This window comes from Poeciliopsis prolifica, unplaced genomic scaffold (genome assembly GCF_027474105.1).
Source record: "Poeciliopsis prolifica strain line A6 unplaced genomic scaffold, Auburn_PproV2 SCAFFOLD133, whole genome shotgun sequence".
Classification (NCBI taxonomy): Eukaryota; Metazoa; Chordata; class Actinopteri; order Cyprinodontiformes; family Poeciliidae; genus Poeciliopsis; species Poeciliopsis prolifica.
The window spans coordinates 633,990-652,794 of NW_026562508.1; the positions used below are offsets into that span (position 1 = coordinate 633,990).

Sequence of the window (18,805 nt, forward strand, 5' to 3'; positions counted from 1 at the left end):
TGTTCGATTTAGTAAAATCTGGAAGAGGGGGAGTAGTTTAATTGGCCAACCTAAGAAGAAACAAGTTATAATTTCAGTTTACTAATTTGTATTTGTGAACAAACAGAGCTCAAACTCAAAGATTAAACTCATAGCATCAGAGAGGAGCTATGGTAACCAAACAGTGTAAGTATGAATATTGTTCTTCGAACTTATACAAACTAAACATGCGTGCTCCTTAAAATCTTATATTTAAATGTTAATTTTAAATATTTTAAGTTATGTATGCTGAAACAATTACATAAAATTTAGCAGCACTGATAACCTCAATAAAACAAATGTTTCATTTGCATCTGTGGTCTGTGTTAAAATATCAGGCCTGGGGCCCTGAAGCCCTGGGGGGGCCTGATGGAGCAGCTGACTTAATTTGGATTAAACATAACTGCAAATAATTCATATTCATTTTAATTGTATTTTTTGATTTGATGTTTTTAAGACTAGTTGTGGGTTTAGGTGGCATTTAACTCGTGATGTTTTCCAGTAACATACAAGTACCCTGCACTATTTTTACTTTTCCTGTCTACTTAACATCTTTTAATACAAAAACATAATGGACGACCTTGGCGTCCCGCATGCCCTGCTTCGGCACCCCGACCACCAGGCTTAAGTTTTCTGGTGGAAACCCTGCTGTGATCTGACCATACTTTGAGGCAGGCATGTCACTCAATCACTCACTCAGTTGTAAAGTTACTGTTCTTGTAATTTGTTTGATGTGAACAAAATAGTTTCAAACTATCAATAGGCAATGCTTTTGTAGTCCTTAATAATCTTCAGACATTGAGTTCAATTTTAATTCTCCAGGATTTTGCACAGATTGAAGGAAAATTTCACTGCAGCAAAGTTAGCCAGCCACCAACCTTATACTGGAGGCGATGCCTCCGTCCTTTCAGGTGCATTTCCTTTGCATTGGGATCGTTGAAGCTACATTCACACAGCTTGCAGTGAAAGCGAAGACTTTGCCTTCATCGTTTCTGACCTGCAAAAAAACATTCACAATATCTACTCAAAGCCAACCCAGATAAAAACCACAAGTGCGGGTTGGTTATCCATAACCAACCTACAGCATTTCTTTATAAACACCTACTTCTTCCACATAGTCATGACCAACAGGCTGGACGTCACTCTGCAAAGCAATAAGTGCCGATGTGGATAGAGAATCACAGAGATCAGCCTTAGCATCTGGGGAAGCAGAAGAGGGTGCGGCCGGCTTACAAGTATCGCCTTTGATTTTCTCTCATCTCCTCCATCTTTCCTGTTGTCTGTAATTTACTCCCAGCTGAAATTTACAAACATCAAATATGAAATTGAATATCCAAACGTGAATACAATGCAAAAACATAAGAAATATTGTCAAAATTTATTTAATTACACTTCTTTATTTTAGTTATGTTTATACCGAGTTGTCAGAAATGGAAATTCCATAAATTATGAATTTACTGAAACAATGAAAGATACACATATTGGGAAGCAGGACATTTTGAACCAGCTCAGTCAGATCTTTTCTGGACTATTGCAAATAATTGGGAGGCAGGACAAGTGTGCATTATTATTTTTTAATCAGTGAGAATGCATAATGTCTTCACACTGATTCTTTTCATTTGAAAGACAATGTAGCGCATTCTTCTTAGAGGACACGGCATGCTCCTTCCAAAGCCCAACAGTTGACACTCGGTAATGTGGCTGCGGTATGTTCATATTGATGGTCTGTAACATTTCATACAATGTCACAGACCACTTTGAGTGACACCGCTCTCGGTTCTGTATGTGTACCTCTACCTCCAGGGATCCCAACCCCCAGCTTCCTCTGTTTTGCTGTTATGAAACACACAGAGAAAGCGCCACTTTTCTACAGACAGCCTCCTCTGAACAATGATGTTACAGTTTCTGTCCAGCAAATATTAAACATTCAGCAGTGTTATTTTTATAGGAGTTATTTAGGAAAGAACTGTACAAATGTACATAATTCCTCAACAAGTCAGATCAAAGTTCCTCAAAGAAATTCATTTCTCCTGCAGATACAAAAACCAGATAGTGGAAGAGAGTACTAGTAGAAAATAAATAAACATTGCTGTCTGAGCACACTTCTGCAAAAAGCACAGCAACAAACTTCTAACTAATCACAGAACATTTTACACAGAGCTGTGTGCAAATAGTTTGGCCCAGGCATGGTGTCGGCTTCAGGAAGAAGATGCCTCTCTGCGAACAAAATGACTCCGTTTTCGTCACACAACTACGTCAATGAAAGCCAATATCAGCACTTTGCCTTACAAAGAATGCATTCTCACTTCTGAAAATTCTCGCTACATTTTTCATTTCTTAAATACTTTGACGTTCTCCAACCTATTTCAACAATTCATTTCTCAAAATATTCATGCCTCTTCCTGGGGATCACGTGATCGAAATCCCCAATGGCAGCACAGTGAATAACTCCTTGGACAGTGTTCGAATTTTCCTTTTAAAATCCTTCTAAAAGCTGTAAGTAAGATATGACACTGTTATGTCTAAAGCTTCGTCTGTGAAATAGTAAGACATTTTTTCAAGACAAGACAGCCACCAAAACAACACCGAGTCCAACGTGCGGTGAGGACGCTAATATGGCTAGCATAGCTGACGTGTTGGAAGAGCTAAAGTCACTCCAGTCGGATTTCAGAGTCAAGCTGGATAGTATAGGATAGGAAAGACTGACTGGAACAGTGAGCGCTACGGCTAGATTCCTCTTATAAAGGAATCTGTCTTATGGGATGTGATACAAAGATTTTGTATACAGCACTCTGTCAAAGATTACATAAATACCTGCCCAAATTAATAATAGATCATCAACAAGAACTTATTCAAACAAGACAAGACTACCATAATGTAAGACAAGTTCTTAATGCATTGCATGAAAAACATAATTGTAAGGACACAGCGACGTTATTATTGGATGCACATCAAGTTTTTGATAGAATAGAGTGGAATAATCTGTTTGAAGTGCTCCCCAAATATGGACTTGGTGAAATTTTTCTAAAATGGATACGACTACTACATACTGATCCCACAGCACAAGTATTAACCAATAATAGCATGTCAAAACCTTTTAATTTACAACGGTCAACCAGACCAGAAGCAAAAGAACCTCTGGCGGTGGCTATTAGAGCAAATACAGGAATATCAGGTATTAGAATTGGAGGAAGAGATCATTCCATTTCCTTGTTTGCAGGTGACATCATATTTTTCATAAGTAATTTGAAGATCTGTATTCCCAATTTCCTAAATCTAATAAAAGAATTCAGTGAATTTTCAGGATATAAAATTAATAATTCTAAATCAGAGTTAATGTTTATTGTGGTTACCCCATTTAAAATTGCAAAAGGTTTTACATACTTGGACATTAAGATCACCCCATCCCTCAATGAAATAAGCACAGCAAATGATAATTTCCTTGTGGAAAAAGTCACAGAAATGTTAAATAGATGGTTAAATTCGTCTATACCCATGATAGGCTGAATAAATTTATTAAAAATGACAATCTTGCCCAAATGTTTGTACTATTTTCAAACAATTCCATTGCCACTGCCAGATTCATAATATGACAGTCTTAAACTATTTAATCAATTTATTTGGAGTAAGACTCTGACTCTGTCAGCAAGACTCTGTCTGAAGCTACTTTATTAGCCTATGATAGAGGTGGACTTCAAGTCCCTAATCCCAGATGGTATTATATGGCTGGTGTCCAGCCTGGATAGACATTGAACAGCAATCTGTTCCAGATTTCTCCTTAAACACCTTCCTATATTCTTTGGATATAAAGACACTAAAAAACCCCCACAAAGAACCCTTTCTTAAAAAATACAATTATAACTTGGCATGCAGCACATAAACATATGCGTGACCGCCCAGAGCTATCACAATTTATCCCTGTTTGGGGTAATGAAAGGTTTAACCCAGGGAAAAATTATGGAGGATTTAAACTATGAAAAACCAAAGGCATTCAGATATTTAAAGATTTATATGCTCATGGCATGTTGCTTACATTTGATCAGTTGTATAAGAAGTATTTAAAACCCTCAAAACATTTTTTTTAAAATAGTTACAGTTGAAAAAAAATGTCATCAAAACTGAAACGAATAGTTGACATTCCACCATTAAAAATGAAAGAGGTGTGTGTTGGGGACTAAAAAGGAGAAGGTTTTCTTTCGGTGTTCTATAATTTGTTGATGCTTTCCTCTAAGGCAGTGGTCCCCAAAGTCAGTCCTCGAGGGCCGGCATCTTGCATGTTTTAGTTCTCTCCCTGGTGGTAGTAACAACCTTTTCAATATGTCAATGTTCTTCTTAGGCCTTTTAACAAGCTTTCATTGGATCCAGGTGCATTAAACCAGGGAGAGAACTAAAACATGCAGGATGCCGGCCCTTGTGGACCGACTTTGGGCACCCCTGCTCCAAGGATTCAGCAATTGACAAGTTAGACGCTTGGAGAAGAGATACTTTCGGACATATAAATAAGGAAGAATGGAATCAGGCCTGTTTAAAAGCACAAAAACAAACGATAAACACAAGATTTAAACTTTTGCAATTTAAATGGCTCATGAGAACCTATATAACACCAGTTAGGCTTCATCATATGTCCAGTGATTTTTCAGATACTTGCACTAAATGCTTGTTTGAAAAAGGAACTTTTGTCAAACAAAAGTTTTTTTGTTTGACAAAAGAACTGTGACGATGATGATGATGATGATAATAATAATAATAATGGAGGAACTGGGTTCCTGTCTAAGAAAGAAATTCAAATAATTTATTTGAATTATTTATTTGAAATCTTTATCCCGAAGTTACAGAACTCTTGGTATTGATGATGCATTTTTAGACAAACTGATAGAGAGGATGCAATTGACAGAAGGCAAATGTCAGCACACCACATACACAGCCCATAAAAGATAATCAGTAAGACAACGTTAATCAAATAAATATTTCGCCTTTGCTTTTACCATTTATTCCGCGATGTGACGATCCAACTAAAACGCTGGATTTAACAGCGGAGGAAACAGCAGTAGTAGTGGGTACATTAGTAGTAGCAGATTCAGAAGTTTTAAAGGGATGTTATTGGGTGTCTATCTGAATTTTTAAGGTGAAAGTCCCATTGGAGGTCAAAATCTGTGTTCTAGGAATATACCCAGTGGAATTTAAACAATCACAGATAAAAACTAAATTGATAGACTCCAGACTTCTTCCAAGCCTGATGATCTATTGCTTTACGCTGGATGAGCATGGACTGCCCCTCCCTGGGACTCTGGAAGAAAGAAATTGCAAATTCGCTCAGACTGGAAAAACTAACATACACCGCCAATGGTAAACAATGGGACTTTGAGAATCTCTGGGAGCCATAAATGAGAATACATCCTACTTTGGACTATTTCTGAGTAATTATCGAGGGGTAAATAGTCATCTGACAGTTTTGATTGTGTCTGTTGTGTTGGTTGTCTGAATGGTTTAAAGGGCTGTTTTCCTGTTCAGTTTAATATCAACCTTAACAGACATAAACATGCAGTAAATTAATCGATTTTCAATTAGTTTTTTGCACCAAAGAGTTAATGATAATAAACAGGTTTTATTATTATAAAATACCATTAGTAAACCACTAGTTTACTAATGGGTACTTGGGGAATCTCATCTGTCCATGTATCAATCAACTCCAAACCATTTCTTTGTTCTGTCACAATTATCGATTTAATCCATTTTGATTATCAAGCTTCAAACTTTGCAAGGACTGACCTTTGCAAGTCCCATTGGGGGTCAAAATCTGTGTTCTAGGAATATACCCAGTGGAATTTAAACAATCACAGATAAAAACTAAATTGATAGACTCACACACACAAAGCCAGCAGGCCAGTAACCTTCAATTCATACTTGATGATGTCACGCCCACATTGACACATCCACCAGCAGGTGTCAAAGCTGAGCGCTCCTGTCATATCAATAATTACTTATTTCATTCATAAAGCTCTTTCGGAGCATCTGTGAAAATGTGTTTATTAATATTAACTCTTTGGTGCAAAACACTGATTGAAAATCGATTTATTTACTGCATGTTTAAGATGGAATAGCACTGAAAGCAGCTCTTTAAACCATTCAGACTATGAACACAACAGAGACACAATCAAAATTGTCAGATAGATGACTGGTTATCCCACAATAACCAGCAGCAGAAATAGTACAAATAGTTTGGATGTTTCTCAATGGGGGCGTACCACCCCATGGGGTTGTTCAGAGGACGACAGGGGGTGCTGGCGGAAAGTTTTACAAAAGCGGGGCACTTGGATTCCTTTGGAGCACGTTTGCTCAAAGATATACTTTTCACGTTATATGCCCAACAATACCAGTTTAGACTTTGAGCAACTTGCTAAAAATGTATGTGTAATACTAAAACATGTTTGGCTGCAACTGTATCGATGCAGCTATTCTTCTCTTCAGTGTTTCTTTTAGCTTCTTGGCGCATCTCTGCGCTCCTGCTAGCGTCGCCACATCAGTTCAGCGTTACACCGGCTAATGATGTTGCTGTGATTCACTTGTGTGGTGTCTGATTCTCAAATATTTTATGTTTTATTGACGATTTTTGTACATACGTTTTTTCTGTTGTTTTACATCAGTCTGCTTTTCTCCATCGACATGCTCCCCAACTACTTGTTTGTTTGGGGTGAAAACAAACAAAGAAAAAAAAATGATGCGCACATTGCGCAAAATTCTGAAACAGAACAAGGACGTAGAGTGGAGCAACAAACTAGATGTGAATCAGAACATAAACACATAGAATCTGACGCTAAACAGTGAAGAGTCAATATGAGTGGAAAATCAAACCATGATCTGAAACGCATGATGATGAGGCGGCGCAGCAGATGAATGGCTTAATGAGTCAAGTTTACTGGTGGTGAGCATTAATAAAAAAAACAACAAAATAAAACTAGTAACAGAAAAGAAACTGAAGAGGACATAACAAAAAGCCAAGAGAGGATAATAGTAATCAATGGAAATGGATGAAGAACAAAATTGAAGAATAAACTAAGAAACTAAAGTAAATACAGTGGAAAAAGCTGGTATGGCAAAGCCTTTCGTGCAATAATTAATACAGAGAGGACAGTATGGCAAAAACAAACAAACACTATTTTCAGATAAAAGGTAAAATAATGTTCTTAAAGTGCCATGAGTTTTTTGAGACCACATCTACTAAAAAAATATATATTTTCCAGACAATAACTGTAAGGACCTTATCACTTATTTATGTTTTTAATTAGAGTTTATTTGATATATTTATTTCATGTCAGTTTTAATGTCATGAGGCTGATGACTCCATGACACTTTCAAGTTCACTCATTGAGATTTAATTAAGAACCAGCCTTGTTCTTTGTAATTTCTGTCCAGCAAAACAATTTATATCTAAATCAAAAGTCAGGTCTATATGAAGACATAATCCATATTGCTATCCCATATTTGTATGGAATTAAAAGGACCCGAACCCTGCCTACTTTAACCTGAATGTCCATTCATTGCATTTTTCACAGACACCTGTAAAAATAATTTCTATTCACATGGATTTTTTTGCTGTCTGGGAAATTATTTTTGATGATAAATACAGAAACAACCATAAAAATCAAAACATCAACAATAGTGATATTAATATTAATAATAAAATAATATTCAGTTCAAAGAATCCTACAAATTTTTTGATGGGGGTTGGTGAGGGACCTGGATAATGGCAACGGGGCACTGGCCCAAAAAAGGTTGACAAACACTGTTTTAAAGGAAATAGAATGTATATTCATTGGTTCGCCTGAAGTGTAAATATTTTATCATTAAAGGCAAAATGAAGAAAGTTTACCTACCAACAAAATTAATCTTTGGAGTGTTGACTTTCTTGCCAGGTGCTGCAGAACTGGCAACAGAGAGACTGCTGGCCAGTGGATTCTTGGTAACCACACTGCTGCTGGTTATGTTGACAGCTTTCAGATAGGGGGCTAGAGCTGGAGGAAGAGTTGGAAGACAGACACAAAGCGCTGGAAGTGCTGGAACTGCTAAGGGAGGTCTTGCCAGTAGCAGAAGCACCTGAGGCTGATGTCTGAGCGATCATACTGGGCTCTGTGGAAGGAATGGGCTTTCCAAGTTTGGTATGGAGTTTCACAACCTGCAAGAAGAATTCAGCATTTGAAATGAAGCTCTGTGTGAAACCTTTTCCAAGTTCGAAGTAGACAAAGTGTTGGTTAATGTCTCAACATCCAAACCTTCTGGTGCTTGGCTCCTCGAATATGGGCGGCATAAGCGTCAGCTCCAGTGCACGAAACATCACAAAGTTCACAGCGAAGCTGGTTCTGAGCGTTCCGAGCCAGCGTCCCTCCTGCAGTGCTGCTGCTGCTCCCCTGTGACACTTTCAGTGCTGCTTCCTTCTTCTTATGCTTCTGGCCTTCCAAATGCTCTTTATAAGTCTAATGGTGGTATGGAGAAAATGACTGGGAATGTTTATTTATTTATATTAGCATATTGACTGCACTGTTAACTGGGTGTATGCACTTATGGTTAAAAGTTTTTAGTTGTGACCAGAGATTCATCAATGTATCAATAAATTTCAATTAATGTAAATAACAAGACTCACAATATTAGCAAAAATTTTATATTTACTAGGCCTGTCATGATAAAAAAATTAATTAAAACTATTGACCTTATTTAATTATCGGCTTTATCGTTTCTTCCGGACTTTTTCTCTTTCTATTGATGACATTGAATGAAGAAAACTCCGGTGACCCTCCCTTCCTCATTTCCTTAGTGTAATGCCCATCGCACACGACACAATCTTAGAGCTGTCTGCCCATTGTCGGCCCATTTTCAAAACTTGAGAGACCACACATTAGCCGACAGAAATCCTAGGTATGACTGTTCGATTGGGTTCAATTGTGTCGTGTGGTGTCCAACAATGGGCACAAAATAATGACTACAAGTCCGGTTAACTAATTTTAAAACCAGGCATTGATCAATGCTTCACTACAATCTACCTGCAATGCATGTGGCTAGTGTCAGCGTAAAGTCCTGACTGAACGAGTGAAGAAGAGCTGAAAAGTTACCGAGTTTATCAACTGCGGTAGCAATTTTGCTCCAACTTCTCCCCTTGACGTTTACATATTCTTTGCACGAAATGTTGAATAAGCAGTCATGTTGTTTCCAGATATCATCACCGATGTCCGCTGGACTTGGGTTGCACCGTATCAGCTGTTTGGGATTTGCCTCCGTAATTTCCCCTCAGAAACCATAGAGGAGAATCCGTGCTTTCTGATTGGCTACCTGTCACATTCAACAGGCTGCGTTAACGCTCCCTGTTGGGGAAAACCCCTGATTTATATCGGAGCGACCATGATGATCTACCGAAATACACCACACTCTACAGGATGATCGGTTATGAAATCGCAAGCGACAATCTTAGAGAATGCCCGACATTCCAAGATCGTCCTAAGGGGAAAATCGGGGCAAAAAATTGTTTAAATAGAGATGCAACAGTTCACACTGTTGCAGCAGGTGGTCAGATATGCCCGTCTTCTCTATTTAAATCTAATGATTACTGAAGGGTAATATAGTATACAGACTTCATGATCTGCATTCTTTTGGTTGAGTGCAGTATTTATTTCCTCTTTGGCTTCATGTTGTTTAGGTTTAATTCAACTACGTTTTTTGTGAATGGAGACTGAGAATCCATTTTGTTTTTGGTTGTTTTATTTATTTTGTTTCAGTTCCAGTGTTAAATGTTCTTTTGAAAATAATGTGCATCTATTTTTGGCAGAAATCACATGCATTATCACGTCATTTCCATTAAATCAGTTTAAAATGGTCTTCAAATAATATGATCATTTATCACAATAATTTTTGAAACAATCACTCAGCAGAATTTGTTATCGTGACAGGCCTAATATGTACTACTTTCTCCACTTTGTTCAATAAATGTCAGTAAATCCCTTGTGGAATTAGCAGGTGGAGAAAATTACTGGTACCCCTCAGTTAATGAAAGAAAAACCCACAATGGTCACAGAAATAACTTGAATCCGACAAGTTACAAAGGTAATAATGAATAAAACTTCGATGAAAATAAACGAAAGTCAGACATTCAAACATCCGTAAACAGAATTATTTTAAAAAAATAAACTATTTTGTTCTAAATAAAATAAGTCTTCTAAACTCAAACATCAACTTCAGTATTTCATCAACTCTGATCTTCCCAGAGTGGAACGCTGGAGAAGATTCTCAGCCACCTAAGTGCTTCAGACATTAAACAGAGGATGTTGACTGAGGATGACATTAAATTTTCCAACATCCACTCCCATTTCCCAGTTGCTTCATAAGTGACTATCGAAGTCACTAATATCATTGTCATTATTATGTTATTATTCTGATTTTACACCTGTTACTTCCAATCATATTCAGAACTGAAGAAGCCTTTTGGATCAGAGGTGAAACACATTCAAAAAACAATTAAAAAGTCTAAATGCCTTCTACTTGGGCATTTAGGAACCCGAAGTGAACTGCTACAAATTAAAAAAATAAGAACAAAATCTGTTCAAGCTACACAAGCCCACTCCTCGAACTAGTGTAGGTTGACAATTATTGTAAGTAGCACAAAAAGGGAATAAAAAGAGGCTTGTAAGAGAATAAAGAAATCTGTGCTGCAAAGTCACGGTGAAAGTTTCTTTCCAAGCTACGCCCACAACCGACCTAGAAAATCCCACGTGGACCCAAGTCTCACAAACAAAGCCTCGCGGGCTTTGTTTCTATGTAAACCTGGGGTCTTCCACTTGGACTGATGGAGTGTTTCTGAGTCTATTGCTCTGCCGGATTTTCACCAAATATCAGCTACAACAATTGATAGAGGAACTAACAAGTTCATGTCATCTTTTTTTGGATGACCTTAAGGTGTTTGAGCCACGCAATGCCTCCAATATTATGCACGGAACAGCAAAATGCTTTCGGTCGATGAGGAAAACGGCAGATCCTCACACCCTCACACCACTATAACTGTGGACAAGATCACTGATGCCTATTTTTTTTGCAAGGCTGGGTAATTCATCGTTTTGAGGGTTACTTTTGAAATCAGTGGCTGATTCCTGTTGTTTGTTGGCAAATGTTTGAGTGTGCCTCGGACTGATACACTGTACTTGGTGCTAGAGTGGCTAACATGAGTAACAGTTTAGTCAAAAGCATTTTCTGCTAAAATAAAATCTTTACTGTATGTCAGATACACATTGCAAATTGATCTGTTTAGCTAACGTAAGACTGTGTAGGAGACAGGTGTCAAGGCGTAGGAGTTGTATCAGTACTGCGGTTATGCTGCACTTAACTGAAAGGTGTTCATGATGGATGTGTTTATTATTGATTTGCTTTTATTCAGACAGAAAAAATACTTACACCAGCACACACTCTTTTCTTCTTGTTGGTTCTAGGAAAGTTGAGCTGCTCATGCAGTTTTGCACAAGCTTTGATCCAAGCAAGGCATTTTGTTTCTGATTTTGGAAATCTGTGAATTTCACTATCATGATCAGGATACCTGACATCACCAGTACAGATTCTCCACTGGCAATAGAGAACCATTCTGTTTACATTGTTGATGCAAAACTTTCTGCCGGTCTGCAATGTAGCCTGGCGCTACATTAGCATGCGTTCAAAAATGCATGTACATTAGCTTGTGCTTGTGAGACGGCCACACACGTAGTGGCCGAGCTACTACGTAGAATAGGCATCAGCCAATGAAACGCGGCCCCTGTGGTAAGGTCCATAGAATCTGTTTTCAGTGAGCTTACCTGTGGGCCAGCACAGCTGATCTTGCAGACATCACAGTAGTGTATCTGAGTGGGTTTGGGTGGCTGCTTGGGTCGAAGCTGCTTACTCTGGAATGTGGGTTTCTTAGGGAAAGGGTTTCCTGACCAGGCAGCTGTTGCTGCCACTGCTGCAACTGCCTGCTTCTGCTGCTGCTGCTGCTGGTAGTAGCTGGAGGCTGCTGAGTACACAGCTGCTTCATAGCCTGAGTACGACGTTCCTAGTAAAAAAAAAAAAATCTTGAAGTCTTTTCAAATGCTGTAGGATGCAATGGTTTTTAATGCACAAATTCACTTAAAATGTCACATCTAAGCATTTCATCAGTTATTTACAGAAAAATATAACATCAATTCAGATTCTAGAATACAGACTCTAATTCAATTACATTCATTCCAATTGTTCCTATTGTTATACAATGAAGTCAAATTCATTTTATTATACCAAAACTACCTCTTAACATCATGATGGTAAAATTTCAGAAAAGCAGTAGTAAGAAAAATTCTGAAGGTAAATTTGGATATAATGTTCTCTTTCAAAAAGATAAAAAAATTTATATTGTGACAATTAATAATCATATAAAAATTAGAGGAAGAACCAATGGATCTTACAAGCCGTTATGCTGTACTTAGCTAAAAGTGTTCATGATGGAAATGTTTATTATTGATTTTTTTTTTTCAGACAGAAAAAAGAAAATCAATAATACTTACACCAGCACAGACTCCTTTGTTCTTGTTGATTGTACAAAGGTTGCTCATGAGGTCGTGCACAAGCTTTGATCCAAGCAAGGCATTTTGTTTTCTGATTTTGGAAATCTGTGAATTTCACTACCACAAATACGATCAGGATACCTGACATCACCAGTACAGATTCTCCACTGGCAATAGAGAACCATTCTGTTTACATTGTTGATGCAAAACTTTCTGCCAGTCTGCTAGTCCACAATGTAGTCTGGCGGTACATTAGCTTGTGTTTGTGAGACGGCCACACACTTGGTTGCCGCGCTACCACGTAGAATGGGCATCAGCCACAGTGGCCACTGTGGTAAGGCCATTAGCTATCTCAGCAACTATTCAGGTGACAGGAAGAGTTGGTTGTATTGATTTCATAGTTTGAAGTGTGTAAATGAGATTCAGTTGTTGTGATAATTTCAAAAACTACTCAGACTCATCTAAGGCTGCATGATATTAGCAAAATATGTAATTGCGATAAAGTGGGCTTATGCCATTTAGCATGTTTAGTACCTCACACCTGCTGATACAGCAGCTTCACTCATAATTTAGAGTTTTTGGCTTTAAGATGCTTTGCCAGGGTTGTAATGTTACTCAAACTCTGAAGCAGTTAGTACCATGCTTCAGATTTTATTGTTAGAATCTTTGCAATTGTTAAAATTCCAGCTGCACTTCACTATTTGGATGCTCAGGGAAGGGGATGCTATGTAAAGTTATGAGCTAATGTAGGGAGAGATGAAGACCTCAGTTACCACTGATTTTGATTTAAATTAGTATCCAGAAGAAGTTACATTTTTGATTATACTGAAATTGGAAATGGCTACTGAAAGAAAACTGGAAAACAGTACGGTTTCCAATGCATTTGCATTTTTTAATACCAACAGGTTCCAATGCCCTGGATATACAGTGTATCACTAAACTGATGCACTGTACCGTATTACGTACTCACATTTCTGAAGATATTCAAGTATATTTTTTCAAAGGAAACAATGACAAAATAACACTGACACAATGAAAGGTAGTCTGTGTGCAATTCATATTATAGTTTTATTCTTCATTTTTGTAAAGAATAAATACATTTATTCTTCCTTCAAAAATAACTCTATATTCAGCTGTTAATGTTTTAACCACCAGCAACAAAGTGTCACAAGTGTCATTATTGTCCCATGAAAAGATAGTATTAAATATCTTCAAAAAAGTGAGGGGCATACTCACTGTGATACACTGTATTAAAGCCAAAAACTACTGCACTCGACAAAGCTTTGTCAATTTAAACAATACACATTTCCCTTAAGTTGAATGTAGAGTCATACAGTATATCAAATTACAGTCATCATCCAAATAAGTATGTGAAATATTCCAATTGTCCAAAGATATTAAAAACACCCATTGCATATTATGTTTTAACACCATAACTTCCTGTCATCATGCCAAAGATTTTAGATTTGGCTTCTTCAATCAACCCTCACTGAGTTTGACACCCAGATTCATTGTCCTCTTTAGTGATTGAGATGATGACCTCACTGGGAGAATCAAACTGTTTTGATGGAAAATAATGAAAACATAAGACAAGAAAAGGCAAGTTAATCAGAATCAGTATCATTGGTGCAACAGTCATTAAATATTCCACTTGCATGTTTTCCTGATGAGGTGCAGCTATAGTACAGTAGTCTATACTATACGGTCTCTGACCGTCTTTTTCTTAGGGTCTTATGGCTGTGGAAAACCAGGTCAGAGAATCATCTTTACCCAGGCAAATTGCATAAAATCCAAATAGACAATCATTTACCAGAGTAGGTGACAGCATTGGTGCTGTATGTTGGGCTTTGGGAGTAAGAGGGAACACTGAGGCTGCAGCCGCTGCCACTGCTGAACAGTGGAGGTCACCGGGAAGATGGAGAAGGTGGATGAAGCTGGACTGGCAGCAGCTGGCTTGATGACAGTAACTTGGCGATTCTGTTGGCTCTGGGTATAGGATGTTACACCTTGACTATATACAGGTTTGGGAGCTACACAAAAAAAGTAATACAAGTTTAATGTATACCTGAAGTCAAGATTATCAGATCAGCTTTAATCTTTAGCCCCATAGCTGAATTATGAATATATTTCATGTAACTGTTTACATTCATCGCTGTTATGATTATTAATGACTTATCAAATAAAACTTATGCATGTGTGATTTTAGTTTCATGTCTTATTTAATGGAAAAAGCACAATTGCAAAATTGTGTTTTTCAACATTGGCAGAAAAGAGACAAAGATTTGTGCACATTTTGTAATGGATGTGCAGCTAGTAAAAACTAAAACCAGAGACTGTTGCTTTCTCTTTTAGAAAGAGCAAATTGCAGAGTATTACAATATGGAAAATGATTGGAAAGAAACTGTCCCAGCTATGCTATAGTTCTCGTTACTTAGATTCAACTAAAGTAATGGAAGCTCAAACAATCATTAGATATGGAGAAATGTGCATAATGAGCATTTAAAACGTACCTGTCTGGTAGTAAGAGTCTGCAACACTGGGCTGCGGCTGTGCAGCAGCAACAGCTGCTGTAACAGAAGGCTGCTGGTAGTACTGCTTACTGTCATAAGCTACAGCTGAAGCCGTGGAACGGACATACGAGTAAGAGTCCTGCAAAGAAAATCTGAATTTTAAGTCTGGTTGCTTATTTTCTTCTTCCCAGAGAAATGTTCAATAGGTTGTTGTTAGCCATATCCAACTCTGAATATAAAAAGTTCCTAATTTGGAAAATCTGATGATTGCATTAAAGCAACCTCAAAAAGGACAAATGAAACCCAATGGAAGAGTGACCTATCTGGGGGTGAACCTACTGTATTTGAATATCTGAAAACATAAAGACAAAACATTTATGCAAGTCCATAAAACTTAAATGCAGTTCTTGTATTTTGTAAATTTAAAAGCTCAATAATTTTATTCCTCTAGTATCCATTACATCAACAACACAGGCGTCCCAGAAAGAGGACGTGTGTGTTGGGTACCTGGTAGTTCTGTGAGGTGACTGGCGGAGGGGGTGGAGGGACCTCCGCCTGGCGTTGTGGGTAGCCATAATCACTGGTAGTATGGGTTGGCTGGTATCCTCCATAAGCGGCAGCAGTTGCAGCTGCCACGGCAACAGGCGCAGGTCTTGCCACGGCAACGGCAGCTGCAGTGGGTGCATAGGCTGCTGCAACAGTGTGTGCTGCCACCGGTGCCTGATGAACTGTGTAACTGGCCACAGTGGTGGGATGAGTGTATGCTACCCCGCTGGCTGCTGGCTGGAAGGACAACAGAATCAAAGGTTAGCTTCAAATGGAGAACCATGTAATGCTAAAAGAGCCATTGCTGACAGAGATGTCCAGTTTACCTCAGCTGTCCCATAACAACAGGGAGATAAAAGAGTCCAGTGTTACCAACTTTGGACCATTTGGTGCTTGAAGTATCACCAGGAAGCAGACTGCTCATAATGGAGCTGATAGACATCTCAGAGTTGTTTGCACACTTATTAAAATTCTCAATCTTCCATTTTTCCAACAACTGGGCTTTCCAAGTCAGGCACTGAAGTACCTGGGTACTGCAGCTTTTAGATGACTGGGCACATCCATCCTGATCCTACAGTCAATGTCCATTTTGTGCATGCTAACATTTCCTCTGTTTTCAGCAATCTTTCATGCATTTAGTCTTCCTCTCCAATCAGGCTCACACAATTTTGAACCTTGCAATTTTTTGGTTGCTTTTAGACTTCCTTAAACCAAAAAACTAAATCCACGACAAGCGTCAATGTCACTGCCTTCTTCTGGCCGATGTAGTTTACTACACCCAGCTAACCTAGACTATCACTAAAGGTCTAGTTTTCAGCAGGTCAAGACACAAATGTTGTTAGTAATTTGGTCACGAAGGTGATGAAAAGCTTCTCAGTGAGAAATTGATGTCTCTCGTTGGACATAGGTCTGATTGTTTGACACAGACCAGGATGTTAATATGCTGATGTCTCACTTCTCACATGCAAGAATAAATTGCAGAACCATCTTTGTTTAAAGTCAGTGCCAGATCTCTTGTAATTCACATATATAACTATGTTGGGTTCCTTTTCTCCATCTCTTAGGCCAAGCATGTCAGATGTTGGCATGAGCTTGACTAAGAGGTTATGAGTCATTCTAAGAAATCTTCCTAACCCTGAATAAGTTCATAAAAGTAGTTGTCCAAGTTAAACTGGATCATTTTAAACTTACGACATATTCTATGACTTGTGAAACTTTTATTCTATGGGTAAAAGTAAAAAGGATTCAAAAGATTTTATAATGTTACAAAGTTAGTATTAACATAAAGAGATTTTATATGATAAAATGTATACATAATGCTTTTAGTCCCACTCCCTTCTTCCCCCATTTGTGAGAATTACAACATCTCTTTACACAAGGTACAATAAGGATGCTAACCTTGGCCTCCCCTGGGTCCATTTCAGAAGAAAGGAAGGTAAAGACTTGTGATAAAAGTGAACTATGTTCAGAAAAAGTCTGCTGATCTCTAAGGTTTAAAGAACTAGGATATTAATCTGTTTATTTCACTAATGCATTCCCTGATTTAACATTTTATTTGGACAAGAATGTAAACAAAATGTTTCGTCGTCGTCTTCTGGGGTGTTCTGTAGTGGCGTAGGGTTAACACGTCCAAATCACTGTGCATTACTATTTTCTTCATCCATCCATCTTCTGCCGCTTATCCGAGATCGGGTCGTGGGTGTAGCAGCTTAAGAAGGGAGGCCCAGACTTCCCTCTCCTTAGCCACTTCCTCCAGCTCCTCCGGGGGAATCCCGAGGCGTTCCCAAGCCAGCCGAGAGACGTAGTCCCTCCAGCGTGTCCTGGGTCTTCCCCGGGGCCTCCTCCGGTGGGACGTGCCCGAAAAACCTCACCAGGGAGGCGTCCAGGAGGCATCCTGACCAGATGCCCGAGCCTCAACTGGCTCCTCTCGATGTGGAGGAGCAGCAGCTCCACTCTGAGTCCCTCCCGGATGTCCGAGCTTCTCACCCTATTTCTAAGGGAGAGCCCAGCCACCCTACGGAGGAAACCCATTTCGGCCGCTTGTATCTGTGATCTCGTTCTTTCGGTCATTACCCAAAGCTCATGACCATAGATGAGGCTGGGAACGTAGATCGACTGGTAAATCGAGAGCTTCGCTTTTTGACTCAGCTCTCTCTTCACCACAACGGACCGGTACAGCGCCCGCTTCATGGCGGACGCTGCACCAATCCACTTGTTGATCTCCCACTCTCTTCTTCCCCCATTTGTGAGCAAGATCCCGAGATACTTGAACTCCTCCTCCACTTGACCCGGAGAAAATGTATTAAGGCAAAATATTCAGTTGCTGTTTTTAAGATTATTACATCTTTTGTGAGATGTTGTAATCACACTCTTCAAGCTGAACCAACACTTATTCTACACACTAAAAAGTATGTTCAACATTTAATGGTAATATCTATGATTGAGTCTAGAGATAAAAAACAGAATGGGTTCAGACTTTCCCAAATAAATTGTAATTAACCCACAAGCTTGTGTATTCAAGTATGATGAGGGCTTTTACAGACGCCATTCACCTACTACATAGTTTAAAATAAGGAATATTTATCGAACACCATTATGCTGACATTCCCCAGCTTAATTTCTTCAGTTTTTGAAGAAATCATTTTACTGATTTGTGTATACTGTATTCAAATTTTGCGCTTCATCCAACAGAAATGTTCTGTCCTTCTTCTCAGAAATGACCACTTTTTTAAAATTATTTTGAATATGGTTTTAATGTAAAACTTTGGGACATGAAACTAGTCCAGACCTTTTTCCATCACCTTCTTAATTTTTAACTAAGCATTATTAAAAGCTTTGCACTTTTGCAGAATTGGGTTTTAGATGTTCTCATCTGTATGAGAACATTTCCTTTTGTGAGATGTTCTCATACAGATGCAATTCATTTTTATCAGGATGCTGTTTGCAGAGCCAGATCCTTCACTCTAACATGTTTTGATGAGCTGGATTCCTATTGACAGCTATGCATGTCAGACAAAGCTAAGATCAAATTTGTTTTGACAACATAAAATGAATGTTTTCGTGTGAAAATAAAATGCATTACCTCCTATAATTAACAGCTATATAAACGGGACTCTCCGGTTTATTTAGTCTCTGGCCTGGAAACATGCATTTTGGATTCAATCGGAGGGTTGCAATATATTAGTT

At 38.4% G+C, this 18,805-nt stretch overlaps 1 protein-coding gene across 1 annotated transcript in view; it reads right to left on the minus strand.

The window, feature by feature from the left end:
* The window catches only part of LOC129355393 (zinc finger RNA-binding protein-like), a 42,199-nt gene extending 26,138 nt beyond the window's left edge, over positions 1–16,061 (minus strand). The window contains 14 exon segments of the mRNA XM_055024939.1: positions 897–991; positions 994–1,015; positions 1,124–1,273; positions 1,275–1,315; positions 7,893–8,029; positions 8,031–8,191; positions 8,289–8,489; positions 11,841–12,076; positions 14,374–14,453; positions 14,455–14,593; positions 15,074–15,212; positions 15,581–15,856; positions 15,946–15,950; positions 15,992–16,061. Coding sequence (XP_054880914.1) covers positions 897–991; positions 994–1,015; positions 1,124–1,273; positions 1,275–1,315; positions 7,893–8,029; positions 8,031–8,191; positions 8,289–8,489; positions 11,841–12,076; positions 14,374–14,453; positions 14,455–14,593; positions 15,074–15,212; positions 15,581–15,856; positions 15,946–15,950; positions 15,992–16,061 — 1,752 coding nt within the window.
* Between the last annotated feature and the right edge of the window lie 2,744 nt (positions 16,062–18,805).